Genomic DNA, 25,495 nt, shown 5'->3' with positions numbered 1-25,495 from the left:
CACAGTACAGGGATAATACACAGTGATGTCACAGTGTACTGTGCCATGGCATGAGATGTCTGCCTGCCCCGGTGTGCTGTATAGCACATACACCTGTTTTCCTGGGATTTCTGCTGTGCTGCTCCCATATCCCTTCTATCCAGATGAAGATGACCCCCCCCCCCCCCCCCCCCCCCCCAATAATCATTATTATTGTTTGTGGAAAGTCCCTGTGCCGGTCGCTGTGATCATCCGCCACTGTCAGCGGGAAAATCATCTGTTACCCCGCCAGCCTGTAATAACATGCCAGGCCCCAGAGCACTACAATTACAGACCGCACCGCCTCTTCCCTACTACTCCTTATTCATCTCCATCCTATAAACTTGCTGCCCCTCTAAGAAGTAGGTGGTCACCAGCGAGACCCCATAGTGATAGTACACAGGGTACATGGCGGAGGATGCTGCTCACTCTGATCAGTGACAGGGAACATGGCTATTTACATCCAGAAAACCTGCACAGACCTGATACGTCTCACTGCTGAGCGTTTCATTCAGTCGTATCCAGTGTAGACAATGCTCTGTGAGCTAAAAGCCTCAGAACCCCCCCATCCTGATAGACTGCAGCAATACATCTGCTGTAACATTTAATAATCTGGAGTCCACAGTGTTAAAGGGGCACTCTGCTAAATTTAGTTTTTTAATCATCTGTTGTCAGAAGTTATATAGATTTTTAATTACTTTGTTTTAAAAATCTCCAGTTTTCTGGTACTTATCAGCTGCTGTATGTTCTGCAGGAAGTGGTCTATGCTCTCCAGTCTGGCGCAGTCTGACACATTTGCTGCTGCTCTGGACAGTTCCTGACATGAACAGAGGTGGCAGCAGAGAGCACTGTGTCAGACTAGAAAGAGTACACCACTTCCTGCAGGATATACAGCAGCTGATAAGTACTGGAAGACTGGAAATTTTTAAATAGAAGTAAATTATAAATCTGTTTAACTTTCTGACACCAGCTGATTTGAAAGAATTTTTTTTTTTTGCCGGAATACCCCTTTAATGACAATTATTTATTTCAACTTAGCTGAGTCTGCTCTATATGCAGTGGGTCCTGGCTGTATCTTATAGCTGACACCTACAGAAAGTCTGATCCTAGCTGTGTAACCCTCTATAGTAGGGAGTACTGCATATAAAGAGTTAACATATACGTGCTGCACCTTCCAGGTGACACAAATGCCTTGAGTTACCTTAGTAGCTGACGGCCTCTGTGTCTGCCATGGTAGATCTGCCTGTACTGCCCGCCAAACAGAGCTCCAAATACACCGATCCATGCAACTACATAAGCAATGTCATGGCTGCAGATAAAAGTCCTCTAAGGAAACTTAAAAAATGTGTACAAAAAAAATAATAATAAAAAAATAATATATATATATATATATATATATATATATATAAATAAAACATTTTTAAAAGTATAAAGAAAGACCATGCCAAAAAGATACTAAAAATTCTATAAATTAGGCGCCGCTGTGATGGTAGTGACCTGCAGAATGAAGAGAACGGATGGAAGATATTCCAACCAGTGGTGTCCAACCTGCGGCCCTCCAACTGCTGCAGAACTACAACTCCCATCATGCCTGGCAGACAGTAGGAGGACACCCCTGGTCTGAATGTATCCACCTGTACAGACCGCTGGGGATTTAGTGGTAGGATGTCCTGCGCTGTGTGTGTACGGGCCCGTAAGGACTAAGGTGTTTATTTAAGGAGGAGGTGAGCTCATCGACAAGTTCTAACAGCTGGATGATTCCTTATATTAGGATCCGGCAGCAGGTACAGGAGGAGGATCTGACCTGGGACCTGTCCAAGATATACAACAAAACATGTTACATTACACTTAATAGGCATGTCTGACATAATACCGCCTGGGTAGGATTACTGTGTGTGCATAAAGCCTGACGTAGACTGACCGCCATATACTGTCCCATAGGCTCAGAGTGCAGCCCTGACCCAATGGCTTCAGCTCAGCTCCATTGTCTGTGTGTTAGGTCCTCCGCCATCCCCGTCCTGCTTCCCCAATGCTTTACACTGCAGCTCTTATGCTCAGCTCCATTGTCTGTGTGTTAGGTCCTCCGCCATCCCCGTCCTGCTTCCCCAATGCTTTACACTGCAGCTCTGATGCTCAGCTCCATTGTCTGTTGGGCTCATCAGGTTATCTGCCATCCCTGTCCTGTCTTTTAAAGGGGTACTCCGGTGAGTTTTGTTATACAGATTAGTAATTTTCTTGTTTAGTTTAGTAATCTCCAGTCTTCTAGTACTTACCGGCTGCTGTATGTCCTGCAGGAAGTGGTGTATTCTTTCCAGTCTGACACAGTGCTCTTTGCTGCCACCTCTGTCCATGTCAGGAACTGTCCAGAGCAGTAGCAAATCCCCATAGAAAACCTCTCCTGCTCTGGACAGTTCCTGACATGTACAGAGGTGGCAGCAGAGAGCACTGTGTCAGACTGGAAAGAATACACCACTTCCTGCAGGACATACAGCAGCTGATAAGTACTGGAAGACTGGAGATTTTAAAATACAAGTAAACTACAAATCTATATAACTTTTTGACACCAGTTGATTTGAAAGTATTTTTTGCCAGAGTACCCCCTTACACCATATACTGTCTGTGGAAAATCCTGACCTCCTTTTTGACTGTTTTCAAATTCTGCTTTATTAAGAGTGACTTCGGCTCAGCTCCCTTGTCCATTGGGATGTCAGTTAGTCTGCAGTCATGAGACTTTTGCTTTGTCCGCCATGTGACTGCCACTATCTGGGGGTCGGAGTGCCCCTGTTCTCAGGGCAGGTGATGGTCCCGACCTATCACTCATACATTGTATATCCTGTGGATTTGCCGTAAGTGTTTGGGATGGGAAAATCCCTTTCATACAAAGTGAAGTAATAGTGACCGTGCACTTCAGATCCCTCATTGGGAATTAATCTTTGTCAATGAGTGACGCTCCTTTGGATGTTGGGATGAAAGCTTCGCCTATACGTTGCCCGTAACACCCCAGGGAAGAAGCACAAAGTCTCCCATTGTGTGACTGATCAGAGATGCTTGAGTCAGAGCTCTCAGCAAACACTGACACACATGGCCTGTCCAGGGCCGTGTTCAGACAGGTGGCATTGCACACCACAGGTTTCTCTAACATCCCTGGGATGGGTTCGTCCTCCTCAGTGCAGCGCTGCCAAGACGCCAACAATGGAAGGGAAATCTGATCCGGAGTCTCCTGGCGGTGGTGGCCGGCGCTGTGCGTCCACATTGTACAACGTCTCCACATCACAGCGACACCTCATTGTTTGCCCAGTGGTTCTGTGTAAAGGCGTCTGCTCCCTATTATCTCCCTATTTATCCTGCAACCAAAGCTGACACAGTGAACTGGATACCTTGTGTAGAGAATAAAACCCATAATCTCCCAGTGTTACTGCACCTTTATTTATACTGGAGTTATTAACCGGATGATGGTAATGCCCAGAATGCCGAGGTCAGTAACCGGCAAGATCACAGCACACTCCTCATTACAGCATATATCCAGTGTGTATATATGTTATATATGTCTTACTGATCCTGTTTTATACTCCAGAGCTGCACTCACTATTCTACCGGTGGGGTCACTGTGTACATACATTACATTACTGATCCTGAGTTACATCCTGTATTATACTCCAGAGCTGCACTCACTATTCTGCTGGTGGGGTCACTGTGTATATACAATTTAAGTATATTTAGGATTTAGGTAGATTTAGGTTCTGTGGCCTGCAGAAGTATAAATGCAGCTCTGCAGCTCTCTCTGTGGTAATGAGTAGGTAGTACACAGTGGAGTCCCAATATTGTGATCAGCAGCTGATATCCAGAGGAAGGGCCTTAGTATACGGAACGATTATCGTTCGAAAAAATCGTTAGATTGTTTGGATTTGAACGATAATTGTTTATTGTAATAGCAGACAACGATTAAACGACCAACTTGAAATCGTTAGTTGTTTGCTAGAGTTTGGACCTGTTTTTATTGTTAATCGTTCGCATGGAATAAGACGTCATTCGGTTGTTCGCAGTAGCGGCGAACGCAATAGCGACGATAAGACAACCGCAAGAACGATCATAAGTAACGATAATCCTTCCGTGTAATTGGGCGAACGATTTCAGGTTGTTCGCAATAGTGGTCATTCGAGATCATTTATCGTTACAAAAACCACTTTGTGTAATAGTACCCTAACCACTACATTGAGCAGGGACAGCAGCTAGACAGACTTGTGTTCTTCCAGCAGTGGATGCAGGGTGTTACATGTTTCTCCATCCACAACCAACATCCCTCCTGTCTATGAAGCCGAAAACAAGAAGGCATGTTACTACTCAGAGGAGAAGACATGTTACTACTCAGAGGAGAAGACAACGTTACCAATCACAGGAGAAGACGACGTTACCAATTAGAGGAGAAGACGACGTTACCAATCAGAGGAGAAGACGACGTTACCAATTAGAGGAGAGGACGCCGTTACCAATCAGAGGAGAAGACGACGTTACCAATCAGAGAAGACGAGCCTTTACTAAACCAAATAAATAAAGACACAACAACCTTTTACAGTGGATAAACTTCATGAGGGTAACAGCATATAGTACTGAACAATATAAATAAATAAACCAACCACAAAATCATCATCCATAAACAGTAAATGTCCATCCCAGAATAAACTGGGTGATAACACTCCACTATGAAGTCCACAACATCATTGAATTTCCTAGCCCAAGGGTGGGATGGCGGGGGCTTCTTCCTCCAGGGGGATCAGCGCCGAAGGACACTTCCGGCACTGATAAAAAAAAAGAAAGAAAAAACTAAACTGAAGTGAAGTTGGTGTCTTCATTTTTTCTTCACTTCCTGGTTTGGGCTTTCCCATGATGCACATTGTCTCATATGATGTCATGAGTCTGTAGAACTGTTAGATGGATTACAGCTTGCTCTACCAATCAAAGCTGAGCAACCTGAGTCATCTGACAAAGGGAGGCTGGCCTAACAGGGCTTAGACCCGCCTCCATCTTGATGATGTCATTGTCACAAAATGGCTGCCATAGAGCAGCCTGGGGTCAACAGTCATTAGGTAAGAATGAGTTTACTTCACTTCCTGTGGGAGAAAAGATAGGGAAGGGGGCAGATGGGTGATTGAAGCATATTACAGAGTTATACAACTTTGTAATGTGTTTCAATTACTGGGAAAAAGCTTTTCACCAGAGTAGTTCTTTAAATTCAAAACCTTCTTCCTCCACTTTTTTCACTAGCCAATCAGCTGCTGAGCACATCTGGGCTCCGGTTCCTGCTCGACCATCAGACCAATCACTGGCTGGTGCCTGAGAAGCTTCTAGAAATGGACCGAACCACCTGTGAGGAGAGAAGAAGCCGGGGGGGGGGGGGTGACAACAGGTAAAGGGCCAGATCAAGTATGACCCAGTGCAACTGTACATGTAAAGGGGGGGCTGCAATTATGTGTCCCTCCCCATTAATTTGGGGAGGTCCCCGCAGATCAGCAATCCTGATACTGCCAGGTATACTGAAGCTTTTTTTACTGATACAACTTAGTTATCAGAGGATCAGTCACCGCCCGCTCACCCTAGAGCCCCATACACAGTAGGGATCACTGATCTGTTGTGCTATACACATCTGGTAGCGCCCTGGTTATTATGGCGGTGCGCTGATCCCCTGTAGAGTGTCATCCACCCTCACACACCTTCATAGCCGGCATTCACCCCTCACATCACTGGCACATGGTGCTCCGTAGTGTCCATGTCTCTTGGCGCCATCTGTCCCCTCACCATACACTGTCACCACAGCAGCACAGGACAGATCACACTGCACAGTGTCAGGAATACCAGCACCCGGGGCCCAACACCAATAATCATCCCTGTGTGCAACTCTGATAAACCTCCCCTATTACCTATGAGAGCAATGAGTGATATGTGTGCAGACTATCGCACCCCTTACATACCCTCCATACCGCTCCACACGGCCAATGCTGAGTAGGATGTGGTAATAGTAATGTGAGTATAATCCCCGCTCCTGGCTGAGGCCTCTGGGAAGTCAGGATCAGCTCCGACACTAAGTTGTATCATGGTCCCAGAATTCCCATCTAACTCAATCTTCATGACCAGTAATGGCGGTGACTGAGGTTATATGTCCCGAGGTCGCGCTGCGCACAGTGAATGGTCTGTGGGGAGAGGCCCTGACTCTAATCTAATTGCAGAAAAAAGTTGTGAGACAGTTTGTAGTCAGATCTCTGCAGAAACATAAGATCTGAGCGACTCCTTCATTTCTAGCAGTAGTTCTGTGTATGGAACAATCCTCCCAGAGAGTGGGGGAGACGGACAAAGAGAGGGCCACATTATTCCGCTTCTCCCGTCCAATGGGGAGAGCAGGATTAGCCGCTGCCGGACCCCTGGTTGTGACCTATGTCTGCAGCAACAAGTGGTTGACCTTCAGGATAGAATCGATATCTGAAAGAACCATAACCCCAAACCTGGCCTTGCCTTTACTGATCAGCAGAGCGGACAACCCTTTACTGACTAGCGGAGAAGACAACCCTTTACTGATCAACGAAGAAGAAGACATTCCTTTACTGATCAACGAAGAAGAAGACATCCCTTTAACGATCAGCAGAGAAGACAACCCTTTACTGATCAACGAAGAAGAAGAAGACAACCCTTTACTGATCAACGAAGAAGACAACCCTTTACTGATCAGCAGAGAAGACAACCCTTTACTGATCAACGAAGAAGAAGAAGACAACCCTTTACTGATCAACGAAGAAGACAACCCTTTACTGATCAGCAGAGAAGACAACCCTTTACTGATCAACGAAGAAGAAGACAACCCTTTACTGATCAGCAGAGAAGACAACCCTTTACTGATCAACGAAGAAGAAGAAGACAACCCTTTACTGATCAACGAAGAAGACAACCCTTTACTGATCAGCAGAGAAGACAACCCTTTACTGATCAACGAAGAAGACAACCCTTTACTGATCAGCAGAGAAGACAACCCTTTACTGATCAACAAAGAAGAAGACATCCCTTTACTGATCAACGAAGAAGAAGACAACCCTTTACTGATCAACGAAGAAGAAGAAGACAACCCTTTACTGATCAGCAGAGAAGACAAACCTTTACTGATCAGCGAAGAAGAAAACCCTTTACTGATCAGCAGAAAAGACAACCCTTTACTGATCAACGAAGAAGACAACCCTTTACTGATCAGCAGAAAAGACAACCCTTTACTGATCAACGAAGAAGACAACCCTTTACTGATCAGCAGAGAAGACAACCCTTTACTGATCAGCAGAGAAGACAACCCTTTACTGATCAGCGGGGAAGACAGCCCTTTACTGATCAGCGGAGAAGACAACCCTTTACTGATCAGCAGAGAAGACAACCCTTTACTGATAAGCCGAGAAGAAGACAACCCTTTACTGATCAGCCGAGAAGAATACAACCCTTTACTGATCAGCAGAGAAGACAACCCTTTACTGATCAGCAGAGAAGACAGCCCTTTACTGATCAGCGGAGAAGACAACCCTTTACTGATCAGCAGAGAAGACAACCCTTTACTGATAAGCCGAGAAGAAGACAACCCTTTACTGATCAGCCGAGAAGAAGACAACCCTTTACTGATCAGCGGAGAAGACAACCCTTTACTGATCAATGGAGAAGAAGACAACCCTTTACTGATCAGCGGAGAAGACAGCCCTTTACTGATCAGCAGAAAAGACAGCCCTTTACTGATCACAAGTTCTGTCCATTTTGCAGGGTCTGAGCCGACAAAAAATTCTGCACGCGGTAAGGGTGAGTTCATACTACGAAATTCTCGCGGATAATGTCAGCGGAATTCCGCAGTATGTCCGCGCGCCTTTCCGTCAGCTCCATAGACACCATTCTATGGGCCGGCGTATTCTGCTATCCACCGAAAGAAGTGACATGTCAGAATTCCGTAGTATGAACCCACCCTAATTGTGTATTTTCTCCATGGTTTTCACCTTTTCCAGCGTATATTTAGGCTCCGACCGTGGATATGGGTTTTCTTCCTGATTTTGTGTCACTGAATTAAAGACCATGAGACCACTGTTCCCACACTGTTAAGATCCCAAAATACGGCCGCACTTGTAATGTAATAATGGCTGGTACAGGTATTGAGTAGGGGTGTAAGATAATGAACATGCTCATTTACCACCTGCTTTTGCAAAATACAGCTGTTTTTTTTCACCTGTCACATATGGTTTTATTTTCAGTCAAAAATACAGCTTTTTGTTTTATTTTACTGAGTGAACATAGTCCAAGGGTGAACTCTGCTGTGACGCTGCAGTAATATCATCTGTGTTGCCATCAGTACCAGGGCCGGAGGCCTCCGCAGCCTCCACTGTGGCCTCCGGATTCCCTCTATATATGGATTCTGACCAATTTGTTCCAGTTCTCTCTCTATACAAAGAGAGTGGCGGGAGGAGCGGACGCATTTCCTTTCTTCTTCCTGAAGACAAGTAAAGTTTCATGTGATAAAAGATGTCGCTGGCGTCCCTCCCTGCCAGTGGTGCCCCGTTCTCACGCCGAGAGGATGGGTGGCACAGCAGCTTTACTAGGGGCGGCCGGGACAGTGACCCCACAGTGGCTACGTATATAGGAAAGAGGCTTCTAGAACAAGTTACAGGAGGAGGGGGACATGGGATCTGCGGGGGAGATCACGGTACAGCGCCACCCAGCAGAGAGACTAATTCCTTCTTCTAAGACGCCTTATGTCAGCAGAGGGGTCGCTCAGTAACTGCAGCATACAGGAGCTGACATGTCTACTCTGGCTGTCTTTTTCCAGAAACAGTGCCACGCTTGTTCACTGTTCATGCCTGGTATAAAGTTCAAGGGGTTCAACTGGTGCCAGAGACTTGTAATTTACTTATCAACTGCTGTATGTCCTGCAGGAAGTGGTGTATTCTCTCCAGTGTGACATAGTGCTCTCTGCTGCCACCTCTGTCCATGTCAGGAACTATCCAGAGCAGCAGCAAATCTCCATAGAAAACCTCTCCTGCTCTGGACAGTTCCTGACATGGACAGAGGTGGTGGCAGAGAGCACTGTGTCACACTGGAGAGAATACACCACTTTCTGCAGGACATAAAGCAGCTGATAAGTACTGGAAGACTGGGGGCACTTTCTAGCCTCAGTTGATTTGCAAGAATACAATTTTTGGTGAACAACCCCTGAGCTGCAGTACCACACACAACCTGTACACATGTATGGCGCTGTTGAGCTGTCTTAAAACAGGTGAAAAACTGATTAATTCTAACACAAAACACCTGAATTGCCCAACCTCCTGATACTCCGCGTCTTCAGAGGATTGGAGCAGAGATGCATCACCTTACAAGACAGGAGGGAAGACAGACAGCTAAATGAGCAGTGTGCACAGATCAATAGGCAGGTGCATGGAAGATGGAGGATCTGAGAGACCTGCCCGACCAGCGAGAGCGCCCTGTGAGCAAAACGCCAGGTGCTTGACTGTAAACAGCAGCTGATTATCATGGGGGAGAAGAAAGGCCCCTGGGTGGGGGGGTAATCACCGGCTTCTTTGAAGGAGTTAATTACTGTTTGATGTAGCAGAGTCCTGTGAAATTGCACCCACCCCTAATACAAGGGACGTGGTCCGAGCCGTCTCACCTGTATAGAGGTGAGAGAGAGACGCCGCCCTCCTCTTACTGAGTGTATCATGGCGGATACTTCTCACGACTGAGGGATCGCTACAGTTGTATCCAATCTGGACAATGCTCTGTGAGCTGAATCGTCCACACTTCACACTGATACATTATAAGAATTAAAGATGATAGAATCCATTAAAAATCTTAAGTCTTCCAGTACTTATCAGCTGCTGTATGTCCTGCAGGAAGTGGTGTACTCTTTCTAGTCTGCTGCCCCCTCTGTCCATGTCAGGAACTGTCCAGGGCAGCAGCAAATCCCCATAGAAAACCTCTCCTGCTCTGGACAGTTCCTGACATGGACAGAGGTGGCACCAGGGAGCACTGTGTCAGACTAGGGGGAATACACCACTTCCTGCAGGACATACAGCAGCTGATTAGTACTGGAATACTGGAGAATTTTTAAATACAAGCAATTTTAAAGGAAAAGATTTTCCTTCGGAGTACCCCTTTAAGCCCCCCCCCTCCTCAGCTATAAGAGGATACACCATGCTGCATGTGACGCCCATAACAAACCAGACACTGTTATCTGGATACATAGAAGAAATTAAGCAGAAATTGACAGATATATAACACAATGGGCAGTAGTTCAGAGGAACTACATTACAGTCATGTGATGGCGGGCGAGCGTTTAACAAGCAGATAATCTGACCAGTGTTAGACTTGGCTGTTACATCATCATGACCATAGACCATACTAGATGTGACATATCCTTATGTGTATTGGCAGACATAAATGCTGGCTGTGCTATTACCAGGGGTACAGGCCCGGCCACAATAGTGAACTTTGTGACCCTTATTGCCGTCATCTCATATGGTACATGTAATATAAAGATGAGACTGCTGCACGGCAGGGGTGATGGATGGCTCTGGGGATGGATAATAAGACAAATCTCAATGTGCATAAGAGAGACCAGCGATCCAGCACTTTGCGAGGAGAAATAGCCTTTATTTTCAAAATGCAGTTCTTACAAGTGAAACACCATAGTGCAGGGACCCCACAGATCAGACGCGTTTCGAGCGCATGCGCACTCTTGTTCTTCTTCAGTGAACAAGAGTGCGCATGCGCTCGAAACGCGTCTGATCTGTGGGGTCCCTGCACTATGGTGTTTCACTTGTAAGAACTGCATTTTGAAAATAAAGGCTATTTCTCCTCGCAAAGTGCTGGATCGCTGGTCTCTCTTATGCATAATTCTGCGCACACCAAGCCAGGTGTGGATCCGTGACACTGAGGATTGCCGACATTTGGTGAGCTGAAACTTTTTCACAAATCCCAATGTGCCCCTGGGCACATGTGTAGTGTAGTAAATCGCCTAATACTCAGACTAGGGCACATGTGTAGTGTAGTAAATCGCCTAATACCCAGAGTGGGGCACATGTGTAGTGTAGTAAATCTGCCTAATACTCAGACTAGGGCACATGTGTAGTGTAGTAAATCTGCCTAATACCCAGAATGGGGCACATGTGTAGTGTAGTACATCCGCCTAATACCCAGAGTGGGGCACATGTGTAGTGTAGTACATCCGCCTAATACCCAGAGTGGGGCACATGTGTAGTGTAGTACATCCGCCTAATACCCAGAGTGGGGCACATGTGTAGTGTAGTGTAGTAAATCTGCCTAATACCCAGAGTGGGGCACATGTGTAGTGTAGTGTAGTAAATCTGCCTAATACCCAGAGTGGGGCACATGTGTAGTCTAGTAAATCCGCCTAATACTCAGACTAGGGCACACGTGTAGTGTAGTAAATCTGCCTGATACCCAGATTGAGGCACACGTGTAGTATAGTAAATCCGCCTAATACTCAGACTGAGGCACATGTGTAGTGTAGTAAATCTGCCTGATACCCAGATTGAGGCACACGTGTAGTGTAGTAAATCTGCCTGATACCCAGATTGAGGCACACGTGTAGTATAGTAAATCCGCCTAATACTCAGACTGAGGCACATGTGTAGTGTAGTAAATCTGCCTAATACCCAGAGTGGGGCACATGTGTAGTGTAGTAAATCTGCATAATACTCAGACTGGGATACATGTGTAGTGTAGTAAATCTGCCTAATACCCAGAGTGTGGCACATGTGTAGTGTAGTAAATCTGCCTAATACCCAGAGTGGGGCACATGTGTAGTGTAGTAAATCTGCCTAATACCCAGAGTGGGGCACATGTGTAGTGTAGTAAATCTGCCTAATACCCAGAGTGGGGCACATGTGTAGTGTAGTAAATCTGCCTAATACCCAGAGTGGGGCACATGTGTAGTGTAGTAAATCTGCCTAATACCCAGAGTGGGGCACATGTGTAGTGTAGAACATCCGCCTAATACCCAGAGTGGGGCACATGTGTAGTGTAGTACATCCGCCTAATACCCAGAGTGGGGCACATGTGTAGTGTAGTACATCCGCCTAATACCCAGAGTGGGGCACATGTGTAGTGTAGTACATCCGCCTAATACCCAGAGTGGGGCACATGTGTAGTGTAGTAAATCTGCCTAATACCCAGAGTGGGGCACATGTGTAGTGTAGTACATCCGCCTAATACCCAGAGTGGGGCACATGTGTAGTGTAGTACATCCGCCTAATACCCAGAGTGGGGCACATGTGTAGTGTAGTAAATCTGCCTAATATCCAAAGTGGGGCACATGTGTAGTGTAGTACATCCGCCTAATACCCAGAGTGGGGCACATGTGTAGTGTAGTACATCTGCCTAATACCCAGAGAGGGGCACATGTGTAGTGTAGTACATCCGCCTAATACCCAGAGTGGGGCACATGTGTAGTGTAGTGTAGTAAATCTGCCTAATACCCAGAGTGGGGCACATGTGTAGTGTAGTGTAGTAAATCTGCCTAATACCCAGAGTGGGGCACATGTGTAGTCTAGTAAATCCGCCTAATACTCAAACTAGGGCACATGTGTAGTGTAGTAAATCTGCCTGATACCCAGATTGAGGCACACGTGTAGTGTAGTAAATCTGCCTAATACCCAGAGTGGGGCACATGTGTAGTGTAGTAAATCTGCATAATACTCAGACTGGGATACATGTGTAGTGTAGTAAATCTGCCTAATACCCAGAGTGTGGCACATGTGTAGTGTAGTAAATCTGCCTAATACCCAGAGTGGGGCACATGTGTAGTGTAGAACATCCGCCTAATACCCTGAGTGGGGCACATGTGTAGTGTAGTACATCCGCCTAATACCCAGAGTGTGGCACATGTGTAGTGTAGTAAATCTGCCTAATACCCAGAGTGGGGCACATGTGTAGTGTAGAACATCCGCCTAATACCCAGAGTGGGGCACATGTGTAGTGTAGTAAATCTGCCTAATACCCAGAGTGGGGCACATGTGTAGTGTAGTACATCCGCCTAATACCCAGAGTGGGGCACATGTGTAGTGTAGTAAATCTGCCTAATACCCAGAGTGGGGCACATGTGTAGTGTAGTACATCCGCCTAATACCCAGAGTGGGGCACATGTGTAGTGTAGTACATCCGCCTAATACCCAGAGTGGGGCACATGTGTAGTGTAGTAAATCTGCCTAATACCCAGAGTGGGGCACATGTGTAGTGTAGAACATCCGCCTAATACCCTGAGTGGGGCACATGTGTAGTGTAGTACATCCGCCTAATACCCAGAGTGTGGCACATGTGTAGTGTAGTAAATCTGCCTAATACCCAGAGTGGGGCACATGTGTAGTGTAGAACATCCGCCTAATACCCAGAGTGGGGCACATGTGTAGTGTAGTAAATCTGCCTAATACCCAGAGTGGGGCACATGTGTAGTGTAGTACATCCGCCTAATACCCAGAGTGGGGCACATGTGTAGTGTAGTAAATCTGCCTAATACCCAGAGTGGGGCACATGTGTAGTGTAGTACATCCGCCTAATACCCAGAGTGGGGCACATGTGTAGTGTAGTACATCCGCCTAATACCCAGAGTGGGGCACATGTGTAGTGTAGTACATCCGCCTAATACCCAGAGTGGGGCACATGTGTAGTGTAGTACATCCGCCTAATACTCAGACTGCGGCACATGTGTAGTGTAGTACATCCGCCTAATACCCAGAGTGGGGCACTTGTGTATTGTAGTAAATCTGTGTAGATTCTATATCCTTCTGACATTGCTGCCTCCTGTGTAAGAAAGGGCGACCAGACTGATCTGACATTTCCAAACCAAAGTTTATTTTTTCAACTTTTCACAAGAAAATAACTTACAATATAATAGTATAATATATCTACAAACAGCACAGTCAGGGTATATACAAGGTGTCTTGTCCTGTCGTGTATAGATGACTCCTGTTATGAATGTCTGGTGGTGATTATAACCTATTACAGGCCTATGGCTGGTAGGTACTATATACAGGAAGGTGTCGGGGACCTCAGATGGCGGAGTTCTCCTGCTCTGCTCAGTGGACTCAGTAGATCTTCACTTTCTTAGAAGATGAAATATTCATTATTGTTTACCTCTGGTTTACTGGGACATGAAGGATTGTGCATTGTGCTGCGTGCTGTGCTAACGTCCGTGGCCCCCGGGACTTCAGTGACACCGATTGTTCTTTACTTCCAGATCATCACCGTTGGCTTATTGGAATAGATTGTTCATCTGCCTTAAAGGGACACATATTTTCTAACCTAACTCCATTGTTCTCTGTTATCAGCCAAGAGAAGAGGCTGCATTGTCTGATTGGCGGCTGGAGAGGGTGGATGCACCCCTAGGGCTGCCAGGAAGACATGGATATGGTCTATGGCTGTATACATAGGACTCCTTAGAGTGCATCCACCTTCTCCATCTTTCAGGAGTCAGATGCCAAGCGTTCGAGTGCTGAACCCGAACAATACGTCAAGTTCGCTAAACACCAATTATGAACAATCCCTTTAAGTAAAAATGCTTTACTTTTTCAGCCATAAGGGGCAGACTATTGCTTTAGATCACTCTTCTCCAACCTTTGCCCTCACCAATCTATGCAATCCACAGTGGCGAGAATTGATTTACATATCATCTGACTCCGTTGCTTTCAGCTGGGACCCCTTCACACAGTTCCATGGCTCGGCTCTCATACCTGCACAGACCACTGCCAGGGGCCGGGCAAGTCATGACTTTCCAGCTTGGACTACAAGTCTCAGCATGCCTGTAGCTGAACAACAGCTGGGAAGTCACATGCTATCCGGTAGAATAAATAAAACCGTCACCTATAGACAAACATTACTCTGAGGAACTATTCGTGGTATGCGGCACAGACGATGTGTCATCCCGTCCTTCAGGAGGATCCTGCGGAGGATACAGGAGTCCTCGGGGGATTCTAGCAGGTGTGAAATTTTTTATTTAATCTCAGGTTTACATGTAATGAGCTGGAAGTATCCAAAGAAGGTTCTAGCTGTCAGTCTGTCAGGGTGTACGTGCCAGGTGATAGCGCCAGACTCCGCACTTAACCCTTTGTTATACAGCACGCTACAGGCCGGCCTCATATATACGCAACAGGGTCACAATTTACGGAGGTTAGGGATATAGTAAGATTCCCTTTTGTTGCCCACAGCAGCCAATCACAGCTCAGCTTTCACTTTTCAAGAGCAGAATGTGAAATAAAAGCTGCAATCTGATTGGTTGCTAAGGACAACAAAAAGAGTTTCTATTTACATCTTTTGCCCATAGCAGCCAATCACAGCCCAGCTTTATTTCCTCTTACAAACCAATCACAGCTCAGCTTTTAATGCTCATAGCAACTAATTACAGCTCAGCTTTCATTTCTTATAGCAACCAATCACAGCTCAGCTTTTATTTCTCATATTAGGGCCTGTTCACACTGAGTAAACACAGCGTAATTCCGTTCTTTGAGCGGAGAGCGGCGGCAGCGGACAAGCGCGCCCCCTCTCATTCACTCAAAGCAGCCCACTGAGCGCGGCGGAATTACGCAGTGTTTACTCAGTGTGAACTGGCCCTTACTATAGTAAAATGAAAGCTGTAAAGTTATAATTGGTTACTATGAGAAAGAGAATCTTACTATAAGAGCTTAAAAGGGAACTATCAGCAGGTTAGATGAATGTAAGCTGCTAATAGCGCCCGAGACACTGAGGAGGAAGGTATCTGTGTTACGTTTCTTCACAGTGCCTGCCCTGCGCTGTTAGTCAGAGTATTCTTTGCTCTGGTACACTGTTAGGCCCCGTTCACACAGAGCAAGAACGGTGGAATTCTGCAGCGGAATTGTCCGCCAGCCTCCGTTATTCCTCCCGGAACTTTATAAATAAATGACCACATGGGTGTTACTATTTCTCCACACAGTCTGACACTCAGCACTGATTGGACAGTGGAGGACACACACTGTAGGGAATGGTAACACCCAGGTGTCAATTTATTCATACATTTCCCAGAGGAATAAATGAGGAAAAGCATCAAACTGAGTATTTCCTGAAACAGACGGGTCAGAAGAGCTGATGAGGTTCCCTCCATGTCTGTGGTTGGATATAAGGTTCATACGTCCTGTAAGGGCTAGAGATGAGCGAACCTCAAGCCTGCGGCATTTGATTACCGATGGCTGCAGAAGTTGGATGGAAAACATGGATAGAGCCATAGGCCATAGACTGTATCCATGTGACTGCATCCATCTTCTTTAGCCAGCGATATTTAAATGCCACATGCTCAAGGTTCCCTCATCTCGAATATGGACGTCTTATGGTTCTGTACCATCTCCATAGCTATAGACCTGATGCGCCATCTTCGTCCATATGGACCCGACAGGGAATAAATGGTGGTACAGGAAGGTATATGACAGATGGATAGCATGGCTTCTTTAGGACAAGGACCGACCATATGGCGATACGTATTATGGACATGTGCCGCCATATAGCTGTCATAAGGCCATGTGCTTAAAGCAATTGGACAGATTAGACAGGGAATCTGTCATTACTGTCATGCTGCTTGAAATTCAAGTCTTCTGGGCGGTCCCTGGTAGCTTTTGCCCGCCCCTCCAGCTTTGATTGATAGATTTATACTTTGTTTAGGTATAAGAAGAAATCTATCGATCAAGGCTGGTGGGGCGGGAAAAGACGATGACTCCTGGTTCAGGCAGCATGATGGCACAAGATGTGTCCGCAGTAGAAAACATGGCGGCTTCCTTTACATTATTATTGCATTTCACTTATGATCTCAGTCTGTGCAGTAAATCCCATGGCGGGCTGTGTACCAGCTCTGTGTCCTGTGGGGGTGGGGGGGGGGGGTGTGGACAGTGGCGTTGTTGGGCGGCATGTTTCCTCTGCGGGTTGCAGGCACACAATGGCGGTGTGTTCACTTGCACACGCTCACCCACTCTGTGATCTGGCACTCCTCACACACCACATAGCAGCACCAGTGGAATTTGCAGTTGCAGCGCTCGCTCCGCGTCTGTCTCAGGATGTTGTGGCCGCGGCCGCAGCACAGGCTCTCGCAGTTGTCCATTCCTGGGCTGGTCTTGTTGCAGATCCGCCCCTGCGTTCCTGCTGAGTCTAAATGGAGCTCCTGCTCACAGAAATCCGGCGACTTCTCGAAAAAGACCAAGTCTGTGATCCCGGCTCGTCTCCTGTATGGAGCGTGAGTCTGGTCCAGCTGACCCAGCTGTCCGTTATTACGGTTATGGGGCCGGATCATGGTGGCCACCGCAAACCTCTCCTTCAGGAGCGAACCAATCAGCCGAAACTCTGGCGTCACCTGCCAACAGGTCTTCAGCTGGCAGCTGCCCGACGTGCCGTGACACTTACACTTCCTCTTCATGTTCTCCATCACAACCTGAGGAAGGAGCACAAGAAATCCATTACATCAGTCTTCTATAGCCTGGTGCTCTGCTGTAGGGTCCTGATGCTGTGCTTTAGGGTGCTGCAGTGTTGTAGGGTCATTCTGCTGTGCTATAGGGTGCTGATGCTGTGCTATAGGGTGATGCTGCTGTGCTATAGGGTCATGATGCTGTGCTATGTGGTCATGCTGCTGTGCAATGGGGTCATGCTGCTGTGCAATTGGGTCCTGATGCTGTGCTATAGGGTCCTACTGCTGTGCCATAGGGTGATTCTGCTGTGCTAAAGGGTGATGCTGATTTGCTATAGGGTTCTCATGCTGTGCTATAGGGTGATGCTGCTGTGTTATACGGTCCTGATGCTGTGCTATAGGATCCTGCTGCAGTGTTATAGGGTCATTCTGCTGTGCTATAGGATCCTGATGCTGTGCTATAGGGTCTTGATGCTGTGCTATAGGGTGTTGTTGCTGATTTGCTATAGGGTCCTGCTAATGTGCTATGGGGTCATTCTGCTGTGCTATAGGGTCTTGATGCTGTGCTATAGGGTGTTGTTGCTGATTTGCTATAGGGTCCTGCTAATGTGCTATGGGGTCATTTTGCTGTGCTATAGGGTCCTGCTGCTGTGCTATAAGGGTCATTTTGCTGTGCTATAGGGTCCTGCTGCTGTGCTATAGGGTCCTGCTGCTGTGCTATAGATTAATTTGGCTGTGTTTAATCTCGCATGGCCCTCCAGCTGTTTCAGAACTACATTTCCCATTATGCCTGGATTGCTATAGCTTTAGCTTTGGCTGTCCAGGTAAGATGGGAATTGTAGTACTGAAACAGCTGGAGGGCTGCTAGTTTGACACCACTAAACACTAAAATTCTACAAAGACCTGAGGGTTTGTTGCAGTTGTATCCAGTCTAGACACTTTCATCTATGAGCAGTAGCACCAGTCTCTTGTCCTGACCAACTTATCATAGCTGCAGCTATGTGTGAGCACATTGTATCTGGAGCGTCAGTATATATGTAAACCCTTCAGTACTAAAAATACTTGGATACCACAAGGAAACCATCAGCAAGCTGCTGTTTACAGATCTGTATACTATGACCTTCTTATTGTGATACATTAGCCCGAGTCACTAATAGGATCAGTAAAAAATCCCATCCACCACCACCATTACCCAACCTGTGGCTCACTAGTTTATGAGACTACAACTCCCATTATTCTCTGATAGCTGTGTAGCTGTTATAAAGTCACAACTCCCAGCATGCCTTGACAACTGCTGCAAAACTACAACTCCCTACCAAATCTTAAATTGATAGGAGTTGTAGTTTTGCAACAGTTGGAAAACTGATCCAAAGCAATGGTCTCTAATCCTCTGCTTTCTGAGGGACTGTCAGGGCGTGATGGGAGTTGTAGTTTTGCGACATCTGGAGAGCAGAGGGTGGAGAACTCTGGTTTAAAACAATAGTGTCCAACCCAGGGATAGGGAACCTGCAGCCCCCTAGCTGTTGCAGAACTACAACTCCGATTATGCCCGGACAACCAAAGTTTTGTGTGTCCATGCATGATGGGAATTGTAGTTGTGCAATAACTAGACTCGTAGGAGCGGGGAACCTACAGCCCTCCAGCTGTTAAAAACAGCAGGTCATGGTGGCTTCTTTACACTGACAGTGGGTAATGGACGTTTCTATACACTGACAGTGGGTAATGGACGTTTCTATACACTGACAGTGGGTAATGGACGTTTCTATACACTGACAGCAGCTCATGGGCGTTTCTATACACTGACAGCAGCTCATGGACGTTTCTATACACTGACAGCAGCTCATAGACGTTTCTATACACTGACAGCTGCTCATGGACGTTTCTGTACACTGACAGCAGGTAATGTACGCTTCTATACACTGACAGCAGCTCATGGATGTTTCTATACACTGACAGTAGCTCATGGACGCTTCTGTACACTGACAGCAGCTCATGGATGTTTCTATACACTGACAGTAGCTCATGGACGCTTCTGTACACTGACAGCAGCTCATGGAAGTTTCTATACACTGACAGCAGCTCATAGACGTTTATATACACTGACAGCTGCTCATGGACGTTTCTGTACACTGACAGCAGGTAATGTACGCTTCTATACACTGACAGCAGCTCATGGATGTTTCTATACACTGACAGTAGCTCATGGACGCTTCTGTACACTGACAGCAGGTCATGGACGTTTCTATACACTGACAGCAGGCCACGGACGTTTCTGTACACTGACAGCGGGTCATTGATATTTCTGTACACTGACAGCAGTTCATGGACGTTTCTATACACTGACAGAAGGTCATGAACGTTTCTGTACACTGACAGCAAGCAAAGAATGAAAACACAAGTATGTTAGGAAGTCGTACAACTTTTCATTGCGCTGTATTTACATATCAACCAGACAACTCCTTGAAGCAGGATTTTGGGCCTCGAGGGGTTAATAATAATTTTTAATTTTTTTTTTTTGCTATGACTGTCAATATGAGGCTCGGTGAATAAAAGGAAGGCTTAAAGATTTATGGAAACAAGCCCGGAGCAAATTGGTATGAAAGCTGAAAGCTCTCCTGACAAGTTGTTTTCTGAAAAGCCGTGCGCGCCCCGCAGGTGACGGTGGAGGTCACGGGTAGGTCAAGTAGGAGAAGGGTTAAAGGTCGCACCTGAGTCGCTAGCTCTAGGGCATGGCGAGCGCCTTGCGTCATTGATGCCCATTAAACATACATGTATCATGACAATAAGTAATGCTGGCCACCATTTTTACCTTTTTTTTTTTTTTTTGTATTTTTTGTTCTCTATTATGGGGGCGGCCATCTTGTTTGAGCAGTCAACATAAGTTAGGGATTTGCTTTAGAGCAGCCACATTACTGTTTTGTAATATCTTACTTCTGGGCAGAGACCTGAATGAATGAAGTTACAGGCCCTAAGCCTGAGGCTGCACTACTGAGGCATGCTGCTGATCACATGTCCCCTACTGATCATGGAGAACAAATATATTGATGTCTACACAAATACATCCAGACAGCGAGGACAGCACAATGTCTCAGTGGTGCAGCCCCAAGCTTTGGGCCTGTAACTTCAAGTAATCCAATCTCTGCCTGGAAGTAAGAATTAGAATGTGTTTTTTCAGATTCCATTCAGGTCTTCTTAATGATATATAATGGGACAGTTATTAATATTTCAGGACTGCCTAGGACCGCACCCAGAGACTTCCCAGGACCACCCCCAGAGACTGCCCAGGACCACCCCCAGAGACTGCCCAGGACCACCCCCAGAGACTGCCCAGGACCACCCCCAGACTGCCCAGGACCACCCCCAGAGACTGCCCAGGACCACCCCCAGAGACTGCCCAGTACCACCCCCAGACTGCCCAGGACCAACCCCAGACTGCCCAGGACCACCCCCAGAGACTGCCCAGGACCACCCCCAGAGACTGCCCAGGACCACCCCCAGACTGCCCAGGACCACCCCCAGACTGCCCAGGACTGGCCCTTTGGGTAAGCTTACATAAACCCCTCCCTCTTTGCAGCTTGGTATAATAAGCATTGTCCCCCTGGATATTATCTGCTGATTATCTTGTATAAACAACAATTATAATCGCACACAGCACCCGGCATCATGTGTCTGTAGAGTATTATACATGCTATAGAGGCTATGGTATCCCTATCAATGTTACCACTTCACCATAGTGCTATCATGGTAACCTTGTCGTCATATATACATGTATTACACAGATTACTTACACCTGGCGCCACATCACCGACTTCATTGAAACATTAAGACTTGGCACCAAAAATACATATCACCAGGTTAGTAACCAAATCCCTTTCACGTTGTGCCAAGTGTTGCCGTATTATCTTTGGCACCTGAGATGTCATAGTCCCCAATAGCTGGGAGTGGAATTAGAACCAGGTCGCTGGCCGTGGTCACCAGATTATAGAACATTTAAGGGGAACTAGATTTGTCTAACCTGCTGATATGTCCTTATTGCGCAGAAGATCCTGGGAGGTAGGTATGTCTCTTAGCTTCATCCTTGGAGCCGTTCCCATGTACTTAGTAAATTTTTCCAGTAAGGGTACTATTACATATAACGATAAGCGCTCCATGTAATAAAGACAACGATCAGCCGATGATCGTTGTCATCGGCTGATCGTTGATATTGGTTAGAACCTATAATTGTCGGGCGCCGACCGCGCACCGCTACGTGTAATAGACGACTGACGATCTACATTACCTATCCACGCTCCAGGGCTGCTGCTGCGGTCTTCTTCTCCCTGGGTCCCGAGCGCTCTAGCTTCAGAGCGGCCTGTCAGCTGACAGGCCACTCAGCCAATCACTGGCCGGGACCGCCGCGGCCTGTCAGCTGACAGGCCGCTCTGACGTTAGAGCGCGTGGGACCGAGGGAGAAGAAGACCGCAGCAGCAGCCCTGGAGCGTGGATAGGTAATGTATACCATCTAAGCAAGGGCTGCAAGGACATCGATAACATTGTCCTTGAAGCCCTTGTTAAACGATTATCGGGCCGTGTAATAGGCCCAGTAAACGACCGCCGATCTAGCAGATCGGCGTTCGTTTACAGTTGTTATCGGGCCCCTATTGGCCCGTCTAATAGTACCCTTTGACCGTAAGGAGCAATGCGTGCCCCCATAGCACTGATCCAACCCGGCCCATCCTTTGGGCCCTATTCCACAGGAACGATAATCGGCCCGATTCGGCCGATTATCGCTCGGTGGAATAAAGAGAACGATCAGCCGATGATCGTGTCATCGGCTGATCGTTCATTTAGGGCCAGACCTAAAATCATCGTTCCCCCACTGCGCATCGCTACGGTTGAATAGCGGTGCACGGCAGGCGACCGACGATTTGAGAAGCACAGCATACATTACCTGCAGGGCTTCTCCTCCGCTCTGTCTTCCTCCCCGGGTCCCACGCGCTCTAGCTTCAGAGTCGCCTGTCAGCTGACGAGCGCTCAGCCAATCACAGGCCGGGACAGGCCATTCTGAAGCTAGAGTGCGCGGGACCCGGGGAGGAAGACAGAGCGGAGAAGACCTGCAGGTAATGTATGCTGCAAGGGCTGCAAGGACATTGGTAACTATGTCCCTGCAGCCCTCGCTCAACGATCATCGGACCGTGAAATAGGCCCGGTAAACGAATCTAGGCGCTCGTTTACATCATTGATCGGGCCCTGCTCGGCCCATGGAATAGGACCCTTTCTAATCAATGGAGCAGGTCGGCTGGATTGTCGCTAAGGGGCGGGCAGTGCTCCTAACAGTCTTAACGGGCTGAGGAGTAAACGACTAAGCGCATGGGAGCGGCGCTGGGGGTGATAGTAAGAGACATGCCTGATAGTTCCCCTTTAAACTCAGTACTGAGTCCTACCAATGGCCAGTCCAAAGATTATTTTTTTAAAAAATGGTGCGTTGTCGATTATAAATATGGACACCAATCATTTAGATCAGTGCTTCTCAAACTATCTGTTGGCGAGGCACAACTGGGGAGTTACTATAAGTTGCACAGTCCTTTCCCTGACTGCAGCAGTCTTGTGCTGATATGGTTCCCTGCAGCACAGTATAGATCTACTGTGCAGCTCGCAGATCATACCGGCCGCAGCTGCAGCAGGAGCTTTAATAAGGGGAAAAAGAAGTGTTATTATGCTGTGCGAGGCCGGTAGAGGAGTGGCAACTAGTCATCTGGGGGGTGGGGGGAGCCATCTTCGACTAGTCACGGCTCTCTGACTGCTTTGGCTGTCCAGGCATGATAGGAATTGTAGTTTTGCAACAGCTGGAGGGCCTAAGTTTCCCCATTCTGGCTGTAAACCCTCTGTACACGTATGTCAGTACAGTCTCCTCTTTCTCTGCACAAACTTCCACTTCCTGCGGATCCGTCCTGAACGCGACAGCCGCTCATTGTTCTCAGTGTTTACACAACACTGGATGCGCCTGTCATGTCATGGAGCCTATTAGGAGATCAAAGTGCGTTCTGTATCGTGATGGGACGTCACTATCTTGGAAAAGTCAGGAAGGGATTTTGTCACTGACTTTTCTGGGTGATGGAGAAGGAACTAGATGTATGTAACGCTTAGTATAGCGTTAAAGGACATGTTCACCTTCACAACCAATTTCTCAAGTGCATCTAGAATGAAAAATGGAGAAACCATGCAAATAGTCATTATTAGAAGTGTTCTACTGTTTTGGGTCTACAGGTCATATGCAAATCTATGTGTCGCCATGGCAACAGACTACAGCTATATACCCTACGTAGTCTGATCCTGCAGTCATACTTCTTCTTGCAAGGCTACAGCTGTAATGGCCACCAAACACATCAGCGCGGTGCTTCTGTGGTGTGATACTTTATTAGAATAAAGTGCCACCGACTGTTAGCACAGGAGCGGAGGGAGGCACCAGGCAGGTGTGAGGGTCGCAGTACCATGATGTATTGCCGCCACATCTGACCTACATCCACACTAATGTACATTATCAAGAAGCAGGGGACAAATATAAAGAAATAGGGCCGCAGGTTCATTTGCAGTCTGTAACCATGGAAACACATGAGAGCTGTATACACAAAGGGGGGGAGTTATCATCATGGGGCCCTGGCTGTGCTGCCTCTTAGTGAATCCGGCCGGGGAAAAGGGGCGGGGCTTATTTAGGATGAGTACGCCAGTTTTGATAGATGTCCCCTAAAGTCTATAGTTAATCTGTTCCTGACATCTGGCATACCTGTACATCAAGATGCTTGAGCTCAGCTCCCTCCATACCGAATGGGCTGGCTGCCAAATCAGACCCACTTGAACCTCGAGAAATCCGCTCACCTTGGTGGCCTGCATAGTGACCTAGCTCTGTCCAGCTTGATTACATCCTCATCTTGATTACACCTCCATGCGCTGGCGGTCTTAGGCTGGGTTCACACTACGTATATTTCAGTCAGTATTGTGGTTCTCATATTGCAACCAAAACCAGGAGTGGATTAAAAATACAAAAAGGATCTGTTCACACAATGTTGAAATTGAGTGGATGGCCGCCATATAACAGTAAATAACTTCCATTATTTCAATATAACAGCCGTTGTTCTAAAATAACAGCAAACATTTGCCATAAATGGCAGCCATCCACTCAATTTCAACATTGAAATTGAGTGTTTTCAATCCACTCCTGGTTTTGGTTGCAATGTGAGGACCACAATACTGACTGAAATATACGTAGTGTGAACCCAGCCGTACAGTGACAGTAATGCCCTAGGACTATGCTGCTGGGTGCACCTGTGTGACTCCATTGGGGACACCTGTACACCCCCAAACTCCTCGGACCACCCCTACTGTGCATTGCAGGGTATTGCAGGGATCACATCTTGTACAGGTAATTGAGATAATTACAGAAGATGAGCCCCAACATCAAACGCCACAGAGAAGAACATAGGACGATGCTACTGACACCGCCAAGATCACAGGAGACCATCCCCACCCAGGACCACTAGACAGAAGAGAAGCGACGGCTGAGCCTCAGACTAAACAAAGCACAGCTACACATACACATACAGGCAGAACCGTGCGCCCCTAATACAAGGGGTCAGAGGAGGCCACTGGTAGAAGAAACAACCGAACCATAAACCTGAACAACCTGCACACTACAACCTACAACATCACCCAACCACCAGACATGACCATACTTCAATTATGTTTTGCTTTATATTTAGAACACTACAAACCTCAACATCACCAGATCATAGTATATTATACTCTATATCTAGGGCGTCAAACTCAGGTCTTCCAGCTTTTGCAAAACTACAAAGCTTAAGGGCCCTATTCCACTGGACGATTATCGTTCAGATTATCGTTAAATTGTTCGAAACTAAATGATAATCGTTCGGTTGAAATGCAGTTAACGATTAACGACCGAACAAGAAATCGTTGATCGCTTTATAAGACCTGGACCTATTTTTATCGTTGCTCGTTCGCAAATCGTTCGCATTAAATAAGACATTGTTTGGTCGTTTGCAATAGATACGAAGGCAATAGCGA

The 25,495-nt window shown here is 46.9% G+C and overlaps 1 protein-coding gene across 1 annotated transcript in view; it reads right to left on the bottom strand.

Annotated features, from left to right (window-relative positions):
• Window positions 1-13,947: 13,947 nt before the first annotated feature.
• Window positions 13,948-25,495, bottom strand: part of WNT10A (Wnt family member 10A) — a 41,446-nt gene continuing 29,898 nt past the window's right edge. The window contains exon 4 of the mRNA XM_069982514.1: window positions 13,948-17,461. Within this exon, the coding sequence (XP_069838615.1) occupies window positions 16,985-17,461 (477 nt within the window). The 3' untranslated portion in view covers window positions 13,948-16,984. The remainder of the gene's footprint in view (window positions 17,462-25,495) is intronic.

This window comes from Dendropsophus ebraccatus, chromosome 9, assembly GCF_027789765.1.
Source record: "Dendropsophus ebraccatus isolate aDenEbr1 chromosome 9, aDenEbr1.pat, whole genome shotgun sequence".
Classification (NCBI taxonomy): domain Eukaryota; kingdom Metazoa; phylum Chordata; class Amphibia; order Anura; family Hylidae; genus Dendropsophus; species Dendropsophus ebraccatus.
This window is presented reverse-complemented; position numbering and strand designations above follow the sequence as displayed.